The sequence below is a fragment of the Mugil cephalus genome, chromosome 7 (assembly GCF_022458985.1).
Source record: "Mugil cephalus isolate CIBA_MC_2020 chromosome 7, CIBA_Mcephalus_1.1, whole genome shotgun sequence".
Lineage (NCBI taxonomy): Eukaryota > Metazoa > Chordata > Actinopteri > Mugiliformes > Mugilidae > Mugil > Mugil cephalus.
In genome coordinates, this window is record NC_061776.1 from 18074750 (window position 1) to 18093268 (window position 18519).

Consider the following 18519-nt stretch of genomic DNA (forward strand, 5'->3'; position numbering starts at 1 on the left):
GCAAAAATACAGGAAGCTCAGTCTTGCAAAAGCCTTTCGGCAAAGAGGTTACTGCCACGGTAAAGATGCCTCCACCAGGTGGCAGCCTGCACAAACATAGCTTTGACTCTGATTGACAGTAGGTATACAGCCTATAGCTGGAATAAAAAAAAAAAAAAAGTGGAAGTCATATAAGAGAATTGATGTGTACACTAAAATGCAGCTAAAATGTGCGTAATTCGCGCATGACGCACGATTCAGCGGTGTGTAATATGAATTATGAAATACCCTCCCGTTAAAAATTTCGCTCATTGGACACGTCTCCTGAGTTGAACTTTGAGACCTACTCGACAGCAGCTGCGCTGGAGCAGCGACGTTGCTTCATCACTGATCAAAAGGCAACGGGTGGCACTCCTTTAAATCATCTCCTTCCTTCGTTTGCGGCGGAGAGGGCACCGGCCTTTGACATGCCTCGCTTCGTGGCCAGTAAACGTGTTTAGCTGGGGACATTCATATCTGGACGGGTTTTTTAAAAAACAGGGTCAAAACAACACGTCTGCAAGAATGAGGCCGCCTGCGGAAGTGAGCGTGTTTCTCCTCTCGCTCGTGGCTCCCGGAGTTTTGTACACAATGAATAACATCCCCGCGCTTCACGAGTAAGTGTCTGCACTTTAATTAATTCAATCTCATTGTGGCCTGCGGGAGGGAGGCATGACGCGGCAAAGTCCCTGATATTAATAGGCTTATGAAGCGGCCCGCAGCCTGGAGGGAAAAAAGAAGGGGGTTTAATGGGGGCTTGTTTATCCTGAGATAACCTGAACTCAGCTGAAAGGGGAATTGAAGGTAAATTTTATAAACCCTGGAAAGGTAAATTCACTGGCTTGTATAGTGTCACGATGGGTATCACTGATGGGAAGGGTCCATCTTTACTGAATGTTTGGGCTCTGGGACAGTCTTCCTGTGTGGAAAACCAACCACCTGATGTCTTAATGAGAGAGGGGAGGCCTAGAAGGAGACATGAGCAGTTTGGAATCAGTAATAATAATAATGACAAAAATAATAATAAAACTGCAATTTTAAATCATTCTAATCAGTTTCAGAAGTATAAAGGTGAGGAAATCGATAAAATATGAATAGAAGAATTATTTTCAGTTTAAGTAATTTTAGTTAATTATTTTCTGAATTATTATTTTAGTTTGGCATTTTATTTTATGAATCTTAAAATAAGTATCTTGTTTTTTCTGAACCTTAGTTCCAATCATCAGAGTTGAGCAACTGATATCCACCATTTCTCAAGTCAAAACCAAAATTGGTCAACTGTTAGAACGGATTCCAATAAACGTATTGATTTGTTTCGCCTCATTTCAAAATGAAGAGACTTGTCGGGTTACACAGAAAAACTGACCATCACTGTGCCTCCTCAGGCCTCTTCCTATCCTGGGAATGGGAGTCGTCATCCTGGGATCTGTCCTCCTCCTCCTCCCCCTCACTGTGCGACACAAGACAAAAGTGGACCCTTTATTCTACGGTACCACCAGACAAACACCTCAGTGTAAATGAGTAAAAAAAATGAAGGTGGGGCGTTCAATGTGCATCTGTGTGTCCACTGTCCAGTCTTCGCAGAGTTTTCCTTCACTTGCATGGTGGGCTTGACCAATGCTTTAGAGCAGGATGGGTTCATCTCTGGCTTCATGGACTTCTACGTAAAGATGGTATGAAAAACATTATTTTGTTTTATTAGAAGTTTACGTGTCAAAAGTAGAAGTTATGTTGATGCTTTGTCTCTTCAGGGAGAGCCTCATCTAAGCACTGCCTATGCAGTGATGATGTCTTACTGGGAGGGTGTGGTTCATTACATCCTCTTCCTCGCTATCATCCGCTCCATGTTCACTGGGTAAGCTGTGGTAACAACACAACCTGTCAGCTCTGCGTTCAGTGAGACACTGGATGAATCCTGTTGATTCTCTGCCCGCGTAGGAAGTCCTATCGCAGCATGTGTCTGCTGTGGACAGGCTCCTCCATCGCCCATCAGATTGTTCTTATCCCAGGAGTGTTCATTGGTGAGAGGTGCCCACAGGAACATCTATGTGGTCAGATCAGCAGTGCTATTTATGCCTACGTTTACTGAAGATGTTCTCGTTTTGTTTAGGTAAGTATGGCTCTAACATTCGACCGGCCTTTTGGAGGAACATCCCTTTTTTTGTGGTGCCTTTCTGGGCAGCGTCCCTGCTCTTCAGCAGACCCAGAGTGATGCCCGTCATCACGGCAGACAAGGTAAATTTCAGTGTTTCAGACTTGTGCGTGTATATCCACTGAGTATCAACCCTGCCGTCAGTATGCACTCCTAAACTCCTAAACTCCTATACTCCTATACTAAATCAAAAAGATGTTAATTCTGTAAATGAAGTTAAATATTTCTAGAGACAAAGTACAGCTAAGCTAAAGAAGAAGAAGACTGGTGAAACTTGCCTAAAGTCATGACCCCTTATGTAGATTCAAACGGCCAGGTAGGAAACCACTGCTCAAATAATTTATACAAATGTCCTATGATGCAGTTTTTTTTAATATGACATCAGTAAAGGACAATATTTGAGAATAGTTATAATGTGTTAACCCAATATATGTTGGCAGATTTTGTAAATAAACACGTCGAATAATAAAGTTTGTTTTCAAGGAGACTAGGAAACATAAGATACCAGAACACACTGAATAATCAGTTAAATAAATAAAATAAAATAAAATAAAATCTGACGAGCCACAAAGATCCGTGTCACCCAGGACACTCTCTGATCCCCTCTGAGTCTCAGAGTCATCAGGGCCCACACCGCTTTATATCTTGAATGTTTTCCGGTACCAGTATATTAGTGAGAAGACTTCTAAATGAAAGGATCTTGCTTTAATCAGTTAGTTGAGAGTGTTTCTGTGTTGAGCAGATTGCCGCGGAGCAGAAGAAGAGCCTGCTGTTTCGACCTGTTGATCTGCTTCTGTCGCTTCTGTTGCTGGGAGCCATGGCCTTCTCTGTTTTCAGAGGCTTTGTAAGTGATACAGCATGAGACCGATTGGTTTCAGCCATGTGACGTTCGTTAACTTCTCTCCCGTTGTGCTCCAAGGTGGTGCTGGACTGTCCTCTGGACACCTGCTTCACTTACATCTATCAGTACGAGCCGTATCTTAAAGACCCGTCCGGATTTCCCAGGGTCATGGTCAGTCCATAGAAGAATGAGTTAAACCAGATAAACTGTGTGTTTGTCTTTAAAACTGGATTTTCTGTGCACAATTCATCCAGATGCTGGTGTATTTGTTCTACGCTCTGCCCCTCCTGACTCTCTTCATCTATGGTCTGACAAGACCCGGATGCAGCTGGATGTTGGACTGGACCATCTTCTTTGCTGGGGCCATGGCTCAGGTAACCGTGGTTATTGTGCTTCTGCTTGAATTAATATTCCTTGAAAAAGCAGAACGTGAAACCTCTTCTTTTCTCCAGACCCAGTGGTGTCATATTGGGGCATCTATGCACTCCCGCACTCCATTCACGTACCGAGTACCAGCAGACAAACGGTGGCCTGTTATCACCCTCAACGTGTTGCTGGCCGCTGCACCGGCTCTGCTGGCCCTGCGCTGCCACACAAACCCCGCTTATTTTATGAAACCCGTTCCTGAGGGACAGGCCGACAAAGAGAAGAAGCAAAAGTAAACCCCACACCAGGCACGGACTGCCAAGGAATACTCCTGGCTGTGACAAATGTTTTCTGGGGGCTTTCTTTGGGACGCAAACTGCATTAAAAACACAATTTTTTACGACTTTAAAGCCCGGAGGAAGTCTTAAAGAAGCCTTAAAAAACATTGCTGTCAGACTCAACTGTTTAAAATAGTCACCTTCACACAGCACGCCCCGCATGGACTGTTGGACCCTGATAAGAAGCCAGTTACTAGAGGTGAGGACTGTGATCAGATCACACAGCTTTCAGGTGACTCATGCAGATAAACAGTTGGTGTCTTCCCAAAATTAGACACTAAGACCTGAATCACACAGGCCAGCAATGCACCAATGGAGAATCATCATTACGCTCATTTTTATATAGAAACCCAAACCAAAGCTACACAGCTCTGTGTTTGTAATGATCTAAAATTGACCGGCTCAGACAACAACATCGCTGCCTTCAGTCTTTAGAAACTGTGAGTGTATTAAGGGGATCCACGTAGTAGCTTTAGAGTTGTTGAAGAGGGGTGCGATTTACTCAAGCTGACGATTTGTCACCTTGAAGACGGATACTGTGTAACATATTTGGTGAGTCTTCATGTCACTAGGTTTTCTAATGTCACAAAATAAAGATGTGCATCCTATAAAGCCTAAAGTGGAGTTTTTTTGCATTTTTGCTTAATTTTGTTCTATAAAAGACAGGGACAGGATAGGACGCAGAATAGAATGGATGACAGCAGTTTTTATTTTTATTTTCAATTACCAAAATAGTCTTTTTCATGTAAACACATGTGACGTAAACAAATACGCATTGAACCACGACCCCAAGTGTTTTACTGGTTACGCTGTCGTCTACTAGGATGTCAATACATTTGCCAGCTGGTGATGTCATTGTGCCCTATGTGCAGTGCAGTGTACTGGTGGCCCAGTTAGCTCTGCTGCAACTGTCAGGCTGATAAGAGGTGAACCCTGGATTTAGGTGAGCTGTCACATTCAACAGGCGCACAAATGGTCACGTGACACCCTGGTTTGCGCACGCTATTGTCTTGGCTGCTGGAGTGTATTTCATTTCCTTTCCTCACATGAATTGTGTACAGCACCCTAGCTACCATGGCTGACACATTAGTCACTGTGTGTATGAAATGCTACCTTTACACTAAGAGTACCTGGAACTTTTTTTTAACATGAGACCTTCCTTCATTGAGACCTTTTTTATATGAAAGTTTCCTCTGTAGTCAAAGGAGTCACAAAGGTTTCACAGCTCCAGTCCAGTAGGTGGCAGTAATTCAGAATAATATGCAAAAATTGCATATGAAATGGCTGCAATATTAAGCAAACTGTGCGGGTTGTGAAGTGAATAATGTTCCATTAATTTCTATCAGGGGTGAATCTGCAAAGTGTGAAAAGTAGAAGACATTAAGAGCAATTTTTTTTTTAAGAAAACTGGCATTTATTTGAACATTTTCCACGAGAGGTGGCACTAAAATGACGGGAAAAATCTGGGGTTGTCGTTATTTGTAGATTATTATGCTGTTATGCTACTGGTCCGGTCGACTTGAGATCAAATTGAAAGTGAAAATGGCCCCTGAACTAAAATGAGTTTGACCCCCCCTAATTTAGATACTGCACTGAGTTCCTCTAAAGGTTCATGGTCCCTGGGGAAAGTTCTTTTATTGCATCATATATACACTTCATCCTGTGGGGGTCATGAAAACAACAGTCCATCTGAACAGAGCTGGCCTCTAGCTATTATCTATTGCCTTAAAGCTTTACCGCTCACATAGCAGACATGAAAAACTGTTTGTTGGCTTGAATGAAAAGCAGTTTGATTATTCATTTTTGTTCACTTTATTAAGAATGGAATACAACAGCAGGACAAAAAGTCATAAGAACACCAAAAAAGTGGATGACCGATCAAATATCAAAGGGACCAAAGACAAAAAGAAAAAAAAAAAAATAGTGACATTCTACCCATCGTGTAAATACAGCCGTGCAAAGATTAAAAGTATTTAGCAATTCAGATACAATCAAGTGGTTATCTCAGGAATGTATTTTATAATCCCATCCGCACCGTCCAAGCGGATGGGACATAGCCATTAGCTGAGAGTAAGTATGGAAAGTTTATTTGTTTGGACAAGGTCCAGGTATTGATCAGGGATCAGCCAATAACAAACACAATATTTACAAAACAAGATATTAGAGGCAATCAAATGATTAATTTTTGTTACTGATTGATTGTTGGATCATAGAAAAATGAAATTACATTGGCTCTCTGGAGTGTTAAGTAAAAAATGAAAGCATGTTCACTAGCAAATGATTCATAATAAATAGTAAGATCACACAAACATAGCAAGTATTAGAAAAAAGCATGTCAGCAGAATAAGACGGACCAGCTACTCTGGTGCTCTATGGAGAAAAAGGAACAGCTACGGTACACATACAAAAAGCTCGGGGTTACCAGGGACTGAACGCTATCTTGCATCAATTACGTCTGTGCTTTGTAAACAGAATACTAAGATGAGTTCTTTTCCATGTAGAACGAGCAAATCTTTACTAAAAAAAAAACAAACAAAAAAAGTGATTTAGCACTTTTCTAAGTTTCTGTCTTAGTTTCATGCATACGCTCACATACACTCACACACTGCTGTCGGACGGACAGATGGAGACAGAGGAGAGGGTTATAGTTTGCGGACAGGTGAAGTGGTTACAGCGGAGAGGGAGGGGGGTGTTAAGAGATGTTAAAGTTAGTGTTCGCATGGACCTCGGTTAAAGAAAGCAGAGTGGAAAGATAAGGAAGCTTCAGACACCCAAACTCGGGGACGGGGTCATGTCAGAGGAGGAAAACCTTACATCATAAAGCTAAGCAGAGAGCGTGGTTAGAAGCAGGAGGGGAAACAGAGGCGAGGCGATCTACTGTCTTTCTTATGGGCCATGGTTAGCACCTAGGCATTGCAGATGTGGTATTATTTGGTTCAGTAGTAGCCGTGTGCGTCCTCCCTGGCCTTGTGTCCCTCTCCGCCGTGTCTCCTGCGGCTGCGGCGTTCGTGGTGCTGGTTGTGGTGGTGGCGTCGGTAACGGTGCGATCGCCGAGCTGGAAGCGAAGGGACGGGACAAATATGTTCATCACACCACAAATCTCACCGTCGAAGATTACAGTCTGAACTTCCAGTTGTTACCTTTTCTTAAAAAAAATATATTTTTTCTTACCACGATTCTTTCAGTGCACATGACTTTATATTTTTTTATATTTTAACACACCTTAAGTTTGCAATAGTAGATAGAAGAAGCATAACTTTAGGATCTTTGTGCCTGAACCTTGTCTTCCTATGATTTTAAATCATAGATGACTGATACATAACAACACTCTGCAAACCTATGACAGTCTGCCTTAGGGGGACAAGGACAGGTCACTATGAATGGAGGACAACAGTCCAATAGGCCATTGTTTATAGAGCAGTGGTGGGCGGTAAACGCCTGCAAGGCCTTCTCTGCTGGCCTGAAAAAATATCTGAATGACAGACTTAATTATATTTTCCATGAATACCTATTAAATAATTCCAAATGTTCTGTTCGCGTCCTTTCATAGCTCCCTGGCTGCACGGTTTTTAAATGCGTACCTTCATATAAAAGCTCTTATCCAATCACATTTCAGCCATGATTTAAGGATTTGTCAGCCACTTTCAGTCCACTGACTAGGAGCGGCACTGGCTCACAGGCTCCGAGGAACACTCCGACTCTATACCGACTCTATATTTACATCTTTTATGTATCTTCATGCCATTTTATTGGGTCGACACTGATGCCTCTGCTGGATTTGACGTATGTGACTCTGGTGCGAAGCGTCAGTGCAGCTGTGGCTGCAGCCAGGCAGAGGAGACTTGATGTCTGTGTTTTGTTCTGAGTTTCTTGCATTAGTGATGACATTCATCTCACTGTATGAGACACCTGGCTATGACGCAACGTCCTGTTTTATTGTGTATCCGTATGATGTAGGTAGTTTCTATAGCGGCTTCATAACGATCGTATTAAGAGGCATTCTGAATAAAGCTTAGGTGGATAAAACACGGCCCACTGCACCAGTGGCCACAGTGACTGGTGTGACTTCAGACTTGCAGATATCTTGCAGATATTTTTATACCAAACAGTCATCTTGAGGCCCAGGTTTAAGATAATTAAAGTCTTTTAGTAATGACCATGTATTGCCAACACGTTTTTCTAAATTCATTTATTATTTTTGCTATTTCTCATCGTTTATACCATAAACAACCTGTCTTCAATAATCAAATATGAGCTGATGTTTTGGGTTAGGGTTGTCTCTGCTCATTTGAACACTTAGAAAGATGAAAGGAAATTAGGTGAGACTAATTAAACTATATAATATTATATTTTATATAATATTTAGTCAAATTGCATTTACCAAAGCCTGCTGGTTGGCAGCTGTTAGTTGATAAAGCTCTAAGTCCAAACTCTCCAGACTGCACTCATGTCAGTGATTATAAATGAATAACAAATTCCAATAAACTAACTTTGCTGTCAGTTCATCTGAACAATAAATTATATGCAACTAACCTGGTAAAATCTGTGTAAAAAGTGTAGTACACAAGTGTCAGGTTATAAAAAACAATATATAATTCTACTTAAGGAGTAAATGCCTATAATATCAGTCCAAATAATCACATTCATTAATCATAATAATAATAAATAATTCAATTGGAAAGTACAGAAAAAACTTCATTCCTCATCCTCTAGTCGCGAGGTATAAAAAACACTTTCCTTCTTTTTGCTCTCATAAATGATGCATGACACGTGCTGCTGTGGGTTTAAACCAAACACTCACACTTCGTGCAGATGATCCTTGGTCGCTCCCAGCTCCCGTCGGCCCGGCAGCGAGCTGTGGGGATGTGGCGCTGGTAGAAGCCTTCAGAGCACTGGTAGCGCACCACTGAGTGGATGTCGTAGTGGGATCTCCGCCGACCTATCAAATGGGCGTTCTCCACTGCAGGTGGGGTCCCGCACAACACTGCCAAAAGAAAGTCCCAGTAAACCGCATGACTGATTCTGGTAAAGGCTGTTTCGTTTCGCTCTGGAGATGTACTGTATTTATATCAAATAAATCTGGAGACACCTTAGGAGACACAGTGATGAAATATCCATTATACCCGTCTCCCCGTACAGTGCTAATGTACAGTGAAAGAGACCTTTAGAGGCATTGCTTGCCATAAAAAAAAATCTATTACCAAAGCACATTATTGCGGATGTAAGCTGCCTCTAGATGGCAGCCTAGTTGTTGCATCTGATGACAAAGAGCTGTGGCGAGGCCAGAGGGAGGTAATACGTCTCTGCAGAAGACAGGGCCTGCAGCCAAACCACAGAGCCATGAGACCACAGCCAGACAAACAAACACTCTTAAACTACTTAATCTCCCTCTCTCTGTCCTCTTTTATCTTTCTCCCTCCATTTTCCAACGCCTCCTGACCATCCTCCGTGTCTCCAGTGTGCTCTCTCCCAGCGTCCTACAACATCTCACTGCATTCAGATTGGCTGGATCCCAGTGAAAAAAGGTGTGGGTGAGCATCAACGAAAACCTGGCAAGCGGCTCCGGGGAATTTCGGCCGATATTTGCAGACAAGGCAACAAATGACAACTTCAGTTCTGCGGTCCGCACATGTGCAAGCAACGCCAGGGGAGAAGGAGACGCCAATAAGAGGAAGAATGTGATTGATCCCGCTCTAGGAAAATCGATAACGGGCTTTAGACCGAATCACGATGTTCACTCGTGTTTGTCATCAGCTGTTGGAGCATCTGCTGCTGCTTTGACCTTTAACGGAGAAAAAGAGCTACGCAACAGCTACTGAAGTCTGGAGTTTGTGAGGAGAAAGAAGTCAGAAATGATGATGATGAACACTGATGACTAACAAGGGGCCAGCTGGTCACACAACACACAAGCATCCAAGGAAAAATCACCACATTAACTGATGACAGAGTAAACACCTCGCTAGACTTGAGCTTGTCAAACAGGGAACGACAACAAGCTATTCTAAACTATAAAGAACACAAACAGTGAAGGTTTTCTCTTTGCTGGTGCAGTAAACGCTCACATTCAGCTCAGCGGTGGTACAGTACCTGTGCCTTTCTTGCAGATGTAGGGCAGGTTGTAGTTGCAGGGCACGTCGTTCCACTTGCCGTCCTCATGGGCAATGGTCACCACACAGTCCTCGCCGCCTGCAAAGAAGTTATCCGGCTGGCTCTCCCTCCAGTTCTCATACACCTGCACAGAAGCGAAAGAAGGAATTCACCTGGTTTCATTTGACAGCACCGTGGGACCGGACACTCTTTTCTTCTTCTTTCCCTCTTTATCCATTTTTTAATCAAAGGGAAAGATTAACTGTGGTATTTTCGCATTAATGCTATTTGGAAGATTACACATGAGACTCGGCGCATAAACGAGGACACGATTTAAATTTAAAATGAAAGGCTTGTCTGCCAAAGTATTCCACGAGGGATTTCGGTATTTGTGCTCTTCTTGTTACTGACACGCTACTTCAATGCACCGGCAACATTTATGGAAAACTCTCTATTGATCGCTGGAGTTACTGCCACACGGTGCTGGTGATACATGTTGTTTGGCTTTGGTTGAATGATGACACACATTTTCACTTTTTTTCACGACTACACACCGATGATAAAGTGATCACTAACCAGATCGTTTGAGTCAGTCCACTGAAAGTCCTCCTCCACTGTGCGATCATTAAGTCCAATCCAGGCATTGTCATGACCAAGACCTGGAATAAACAACACCATGAAAAATTCCCTTTATTTATTAATTTATTTATTTTTTAAATCTCTAATTATTTGGCACCAACTGACAAAAATGTGTTAGACTTGTGTTTATCCATTCGTCCTCCTCTTCTTCTATAATATAGAAGAAGAGGAGGACGAACGGTCCCCCTGTTGAAGACCTACAGTATGATACTGTAGGTGCACAACAGGGGGACCGTGACCCCTAGAGAGACCGCGGGACTACTGCAGGGGGGTCGCAAAATCTTTGGGTGACAAGTAATTTTTCATATATATTCAAATCTAAATTAGTTTAAATTCACATTAACATGAATCCAACATATTTTAGTGAAGGGATAAATCAAGAGTAAACAGAGCGTCACACTAGACCTGTCAATCTAAGCCTCCTGTACACAGTTGGCCCCGCCCCTGTTGCGGCTGAGCCAATCACGAGGCCGCATATTACACACTGACTGTCAGGTTCCCACAATTGGCCGAGAGCCTATTCAGTCCCCAGGTGAAATCTAGACGCATGCTGCTAAAGAGAAGCTAACAGTGGAGCTAGCTCATATCAGCCAACTGAGGCCGAAATGTTTTGGTGATTCACTGACCCTGCTACATTTAGCTAAAGGTAAAGCTATGTATGTTTATGGACACCCTACTGTTTCACGTTTGAAATTCGAACCTGTATTGTTCGAATAGCTTAATATTAAATGCAAAATGATAATAATAATGTGTATTTATAAATAGCACTAGGCTGAGTTTAATATAGAACATATATAGTAGGTAGGGGGTCCCTATTTAATCTCTACATCAGTTTGGGGTCCTTGGTTTTATGTCTTTTTTTTATCCCTACCCTTTTACTATGAATAAATCAGGACATTTATGGAAATATTCTTTCTTTTCCTGTGTTTGACATGACAGTTAAACCAAAACCAAAGCCAGGCAAACACACACATACCATTGATGAACTCCTGCTCAGTGGCAGAAATGACACTGCTGAGGTGGGCGCTGTGCTCTCTGCAGTCTTTCTCTGCATCCTCCCAGGTGTGCCTGTGGGTGAAGTACCTGTGGGACAACGCGGTGAAAGTGGATTATGAAAATACATATTTCATGTACTGTGCAGCTTGACAGGTTCAAATGATAGAGAGCAGCGCGGCAACCACATACTGGGCACCTCGAGGGTGTAAGAGGGTAATGCAGACAGATGAGGCCCCTGTGGTTGAGGCCTCGTATGTTGTGACTTCACTTATATTCGAGAGCGCGGCCGCGGCTTTTAATCACGCCTACCTGTAGCAGTGGCCGTGGAACTTCCTCCAGCCGTGCTCACAACCTTCGACATCTGTGGAGAGGAGGCGAAACGAGAGGTTAAACTTATTTCTTCCTAATATAATAGTTAAATTAAGGAGGCCAGAGTTAGGTAAAATAGTTTGATGGAGAAGATGAGGGGAAGCAGAAGAGTTCTATCTCATTTAGCATTTAACGACTTAAATATATGACTCTGGCATCTTGAGAAGCTAAAAATGTGAATGGTAATTATACAGGCTCGTTTTCAATTCACAGCACACGTGGCCCTCTCTCTGCACTATTGGTATTCATTAATAACACCACAGCCCGTGGAAGCATTTATAACTGCAAAGGTTAGATATTCATTAATCCTCATTACTACTAGTGCACGACACACACACACACAAACCCGCTCGCACACGAACAGAAGGAGAGACCTGGAGCTGGAGCTGGAGCTGGAGGTGGAGGTGGCACAAACTAGTGTGGTGATGAATCAGCTCTTATGTGAGCGAGTGTGTGATCGTGGGTTTCAGTGAGTTGCATGAGTGGGTCACTGGTGCCATGTACCACACAGACATTCAAGCGGTTCTTGCCTCAGGTTTGTGTTTATTATTCACACAGCATATGCATAGAAAACTCCATCACCTTCTTTTTTGCTAAATTATGGACTTCTAATCTCACATTTGTGTGTTAATTTGCCGCCCGACGGCCTCTTCGATCACCTCACATGGATCCCAGATTTTTAATTTCTATCTCTAAACTCTTTTTCTCACAGTTTGGCCAGAGTGAACTTTATATTTGGAAACAAAGCTTCACAGCTGTGTATATCTGTGGTTTGTTTCGCTGCATCCCACTAACTTTCTTTACTGCTCCGCAGGGACGGCTGGTATAAACGGGCTAACAGGGCTAAGCCCTCCCAAGCTAACACACAAATAAGTTGAGAAAATTATATTTTAAATAACTTACAACAGATTGTTTTAAATTTTGGTGAAACCAAGGGCAGCAACGCCACCAAATAGTCAAAAGAAAAACATAGACCACCTAAATGGGGTGTTTTTTTTACCATTAATTTAATTCTGAGTGGGAGGAGGGAGAAGAAGTTCAGCTATGGTGGAGTCAGCATGAACCAGGTGGATTACTTGAGTTCTAATCCATTTTCTTCAATAACGGAAAGTGTAGCCAAGAATTCACGTTTCTGTTTTCCGTAAAAGTGAAGATTCTCAGCTAGCACTACATAATAAATAACAAATTATTTTATTTTTTGTTCATATTTCCCAGAAGTTGCACTTTTTTATTGTGATTGTCATGTCAGCCTTGTGATTAAAGCTTGAAGAAGTGACACTTAGAGACACAATAGGCACTTGGCAGCTAACTGAGGATAAAAGGGAATAGTTCTCTCTCTAGCATCGCCACTTGCTGGTTGTTTTGGTTTATCATTACATTTTGTGTTTTAATATGGTGATATTATATTCTACTGTCTCAGACTCAAACTGCACAATTTGAACCTTTCAATAATAATAATAAATTTGAGAAGTCGATTTTTATTTTTATTTTTTATGTGTTTCGCAGCTTCTCATTAAGGAGTGAATAAGGGGTCCTGAAGCCAGACCAGTTGAGAACCACTGATGCAGAGCAGTGAAAAGTAGTAGTAGTGTAGCTGTAATTGATGTAACTGTGTTTATTGTAGGTGATGTTCCTTTTGCTGCTGTGTTAAATATTTAATTGGCATTACTTGTTTGTTAGCCCACCCACCAAATTTCACCACCAGCCGCGACTGCTGCTGCTTAGCACAAAGGCTAGAAACAGGAAGAAGCTCAGGACAGAGCTACCAATTTATTTCCTAAATATTGTGCCTGCTGGACGCAGCATATTGTCTTCAGTCTCTTTTATATTCTCCTCCCATTTTCTTCTCCTTGTGAAGCCTTTTGTACTTTGTTTTGAAAGCTGCTTTATAAATAAACTTGTCTTGCATGCTTAATTTAGACCCGTATTGGTTTTTGATAACAACAACTCTTTCTTTTGCCCATTTTTTATGCATGAAACCATATAAGATGCAATATATAATGCTGCTTCTTGTTTTCAGGTGCTCCACTGATGAATGAAAAAATAATGGATTTCGGTAAAATACACATAAAAACTATACTTTGTGCCTCTTGAAAGGTAACAAGCATCTTACACCACCAGGCCCACCAGACTAACTCTGAGCTATTCACCCATGTCTTGGACAAAAAAGACTGTACCCACTGTATCTTCTGCACCTCCATGAGACAAAATAGCTCTCCATACCACCAGGTAGTCTGTATTAATTATTCAAAAAGAGGGACCAGAAACACTAGGTCTGTGAATGTATAAACCGTGGTGCAGAGCTGGCCTTTCCTGAGTCACAGTGAGCGGTTGATCCTCATTTTTCTTTTTGTCAGACAGCCATGTCATCACTCCACGTCAATCAGAGTGATTTCTGTCACGGGCTCTGCTTCCGATGCAGGTCCTGGCTTCGTGTGTTTTAACTCTTTGGAATGAGAAACACAAGCTACTGGTACGAGTCGGTTCCTCTCGCACAGACACGGACTAAACATGCTACTTGACTACTTGGTTGTGAACTTGACGCGTGACGCGCTCGTATTCAAATTTCGGTCCAAACTGACGACGCGAGGCGATTCCACAGCAGCCTTCGCCGTCTGTATTCACTGATGTCATATTGGTGTGTTTCGCCTTTAGACCGAACACATAAAAAATACATTTGCAGCAATGATCTCCAATAGTAAACAGTATTACTATCACACCAAACACAATAATGCTTGTGATTCATATCTTCACCTACACAGACCCATGGGAGTGCATGCCTGTTGGATGCTGACTATAAATGTGCAATAGTAACTGCTGCTTAGAAAACGACACGTATGTTTTTGCTGCGTGCAGAAGATTCAGTCAGTCACCCTGCAGCCCTGTGACACACACACACACACACACATAATATGATAGCGGCTGAGAGATGTAGCTCTGTGATAATGTGTTATGACATGGAGCAGTCACAGATGCTACATGCTGATCAGCACTATTTCCATCACACGGACCTTTAACAGACGTCTGTAAATCTTAATACGTTCACCAATGTGGCTGCGCAAAACAATAGCGCAGTGATTTTGTTTGTGCTGCACAGTCCAGGAAACATTTCATACAAACAACGGCGACTCCACTCGCGCGGCTCTCTGTTATCTGTGCGTGTGCACGTGCGCGCCGCTCACCTTTCTCACACGTGTCTCCCCCGTAGCTGGGCAGGCAAAGGCAGAGGAATGAATCAATCTTGTCGATGCAAGTGCCTCCATTTTCACACGGCTCGGACTGGCAGTCATCAACGTCTGTGAACAGCGAGAACAGAAGGGTTGCAAATCTCATTAGGGTTCAAATTAAAAGGACATGTTCTGCAGAAGTGATGTTGTCCATAAAAAAAAAAAAAAGAAAAAGGAAAAGGAAAAGGCAGTTCGGGCATGCTTTAAGGTCCTGCTTTAAACATTGAAGCGTGCCCATGTTGGTGAGAACATTATCGTGAGTCAAACAGGGCGCAAGGAGAATACAGACGCCTTAATCCCATTTACATCTCTCACAGGAGAAGACACTCTAAAAGCCTTTCAGCGTTATTACATTCATTTTTATGCATTTGCAGAGCTCACGGTCGACTTTATGTCTAAAATCTCCTTTTGTTTCCGTCCATTGTCTCAATTTCAACAACTTCACGTGGAAGAAATACCAGCCTCAACATTGTAATGGTTTTCCTTGGATGCGGCTGGAGACCAGACAGAAATCTGGAGCCAGCAGAGAGACTGAACCTGACCCACGGAGCAGGGTTCAATCCCCTATTTTGGCAGAGTTCTCCCAAAGAGAGAAACTTCTTCTGCTCTGCGGCTATCTCTGCTCTCTAACCCCTCGGTGAAAAAAAAACAACAACAACAACGTGCAGGGTAAAGGACTATTTTTCAACAGGGATCAATAAAGCATCGCTTTATCATTGTAAATGGAGGGCATGTAATCTTCTTTCAGCACTGTGGGGCTGTTTGGTACCCAGAATAACAGATACACCCCAGGACGGCAGAAATCTATTAAAACTCACAGCGAGAGCGAACTAAGAAAGCTACTTACAAGTTCAGACCAACTTCAGGGTATTTCCTCACTTCTCGATGCTTCAAGCGAAAAAGGTGAAGAGTGAAAAAGGTCACCGGAGCTAAACGTGTCAGACGGATCAAAAACGACCTTTAGTCTTGTCTAAGACTTTCACATTGACACCGTCACAGCCAGACAAACCGACTACAGGCTGAAAAAGGAGTTCATTTTTAATAAATTTGTTGCAGTGCAGTAGCAGAAGACTAACTCGGGGTTGGATTTTTGTTCAAACCTGGTTTTCCAACTTCAGTTTTGTTCTGTTACTTCAAAAAGTTGGTTCCAACTTTAACCTGGCAGCAGATAAAAATACCTAATGTGCTTTTATCTGTTCATGAAAATGGCAGCTCTTCTAAGATAAAAGGAGGAAAATGGGGCGGAAATGTCTGCGCGGAACAGATACAAAGACAGAAGCCAGAGATGTGTTTCTTCATTCCTCCGTCCAGCTAAACGTTTAGATCTATCACACACTGTTGTTTTTCGGCGAGAAGAAATATCAGTACCAGAGCATCAGCTGCTTTTTTTTTTTTGAGTTGTTTTCACGTGTCCTATTGAAACGTGGTTTGTAGGTTTAAATCACGTAAAGCTATGACGGTACACGTGGGATTAGGAAATAGCTCTCTTAAACCTGTTTGTGCCAAACTCAGATTGTCGTTTAATAGAGATGAAATTAAGCTTGTGCCAAAAACAATTCAAATGTCACGAGTACCTGTGAGAACTGAAAACTTTCCAGAAACAAGCACTGACTCAGATCTAAGTCTCTTCTTAAAAAATAAATGTTAAATGTTTAAAACAATACAGAAATGTAACATACAACATTAAAAAAAAAAAACACAAATAGCAAACACTCCTGGCCTGAATGTGAGTGGCGTGACCTTGAATGACTTTAGGATGTGAGACTTGACAGTTAAACACACAGTTTAACAAACCCACAAGCTCTCACCCCCCATTAAAATCAGTTCAGCTCTTTGTTGTTCGGTGTAAAAAAGTCTGCCTCCATTGTCCTTCTCATCCATTATGCAGAAGGGAAGCTGCTCCTCAGAGAGATAATACTGCAAATTCTGCAAAACCATGACAAAGCCCTCCAGCGTACCCACGCATCAGCTGCTGGCTGTCAGTTTGATACTTTGTCTGTCCGTCTTTCTTTGACTCCGAACACGCAAAGGGTCTTAGCGCTGGGTTCGCTCGCTGTCTTGGGGGAAAGTCAGCTGAACGGACTGAACACGTGTTGAGGAAGACATTCAGACTCTTAAGGCGGATTTACAGCATTGAAGTGTCACAGCACCTGTGCAAAGGTGCCTGCTTGAAGATGTAGAGGGACACGGTGGAACTAAACGAAAATGTAACTACATGAGGGATCCAGTTTAGCTTCATTAGACGAATGCTGGTACGACAAGCACAGTTGTAGTAAGTGACGTTATTTGTGGCTCAGTCATTGTGCGTGTTTGCTCACTGCAGCGGCTTAATGTCACACTTTACATGTGTGATTTTCCTGCTGCGACTGGAGTCTATTAGTGCACTGACAACATTACAGTTTTGCCTTTTATACAGCGTAAAACTAAAAGCAAAACAAACTGCAACTTAGACGTTACAGCCAATTAACTGTTTCACCTCCACGCTAATTGCTAATTGCTTTGTGCGTTGCACTGTGGAACAACAACTTCAATCAACTGCACCCTCAAAAAACAACTGTTTAAACTTTTCCAGCGTGGACACACTAATACTGGAAACACAAGTGGAGTTAGTGTATAATAGCCATTTGGGACATTTTATGTGTTATTAAAGGAACAGAATCCAACTTCCTGATAGCACTGTTCAGGTCTGACCTCGAAACAATAAGAGGTTCGGAGTGACAGAGGAAATTACCCGTAGAGGGAAGATGGGTCGGGAACATTTTCAATGCAGATAGTGTCAGCTCTGCTTTGTCTTACAGTTTATTCAGGTCGCTATCGGTTGGATTTGTGCAACATGGCACCCTGTTGGTCACGGATCTAAAGTCCATCAAAAATCTGATTGCAGTTACAAAAAAAAAAAAAAAAAAAAAAGAGTTAAGTACCTTTCAATTATACTCATATAGTGTCTCTGTAGAAAAGACTGTGCAGTCTCCACTTTTTGATTGTGTCTGTCGGCAGCACATCAAATCAATCCCGTGAATGCATTTCAACTGCGCGGCCCAGAAAACCCTCAGGTATGGAACAACTGATTTATTTTTGGTGATGATTCAAATCTGGGTAAAACAAAGAAAGGCCGTGACTCGACTCCAGAACCTTTGTTTATCTTTTTTTATAAATAACACAAAATCAAATAAGTTTAAAAATTCAAGAGACTGTAAGGATGGCTTTGGGTGAAACAGTAAGTTAGAGAATCACTGAGCACTGGCAGAGATTTGTATTCGACTACCACTTAGGTCATGCATCCCGGAGCAGAAATAGATCTTTTTCTTTGCTACACGACACTGCTTTAGGCAGGATTTTTATATGTGTGTGTGTGTGCGCAAAAAATAAAAATGAAAAATAGATTGCAAGTGAAAGCTGCCACGGTTTGACCTTGAGGGATCACAACCGTCGCCTGTCTCTGACATTCTGAACATAACCTTTGACCTCAGCCTCCATTCAAACTCC

General features: G+C 42.3%; 2 protein-coding genes across 2 annotated transcripts in view; one reads left to right on the plus strand and one right to left on the minus strand.

Moving 5' to 3' along the window:
• The first annotated feature begins 185 nt into the window (after positions 1 to 185).
• Positions 186 to 4329, plus strand: tm6sf2a (transmembrane 6 superfamily member 2a). The gene is made up of 10 exons (XM_047590516.1): positions 186 to 635; positions 1404 to 1507; positions 1594 to 1691; positions 1770 to 1873; positions 1957 to 2039; positions 2129 to 2253; positions 2913 to 3014; positions 3090 to 3182; positions 3266 to 3385; positions 3464 to 4329. The coding sequence occupies exons 1-10, from the start codon at positions 544 to 546 to the stop codon at positions 3671 to 3673; spliced, it is 1131 nt and encodes a 376-aa protein (XP_047446472.1). The 5' UTR covers positions 186 to 543; the 3' UTR covers positions 3674 to 4329.
• Positions 4330 to 5511: 1182 nt separating this feature from the next.
• The window catches only part of LOC125010832 (neurocan core protein-like), a 43292-nt gene continuing 30284 nt past the window's right edge, over positions 5512 to 18519 (minus strand). The window contains exons 14-20 of the mRNA XM_047589686.1: positions 14989 to 15102; positions 11747 to 11798; positions 11418 to 11524; positions 10379 to 10461; positions 9803 to 9947; positions 8517 to 8699; positions 5512 to 6770 (exon numbers count right to left, since the gene is read on the minus strand). Coding sequence (XP_047445642.1) covers positions 6652 to 6770; positions 8517 to 8699; positions 9803 to 9947; positions 10379 to 10461; positions 11418 to 11524; positions 11747 to 11798; positions 14989 to 15102 — 803 coding nt within the window. The 3' untranslated portion in view covers positions 5512 to 6651. The remainder of the gene's footprint in view (positions 6771 to 8516; positions 8700 to 9802; positions 9948 to 10378; positions 10462 to 11417; positions 11525 to 11746; positions 11799 to 14988; positions 15103 to 18519) is intronic.

Excerpts from the sequence above, each read along its gene's own strand:
- tm6sf2a (XM_047590516.1), top strand. The coding sequence starts at position 544 with ATGAGGCCGCCTGCGGAAGTGAGCGTGTTTCTCCTCTCGCTCGTGGCT. Across the intron at positions 1,508-1,593 it reads AGTGGACCCTTTATTCTACG|TCTTCGCAGAGTTTTCCTTC; the intron begins GTACCACCAGAC and ends TCCACTGTCCAG. Across the intron at positions 2,040-2,128 it reads TATCCCAGGAGTGTTCATTG|GTAAGTATGGCTCTAACATT; the intron begins GTGAGAGGTGCC and ends CGTTTTGTTTAG.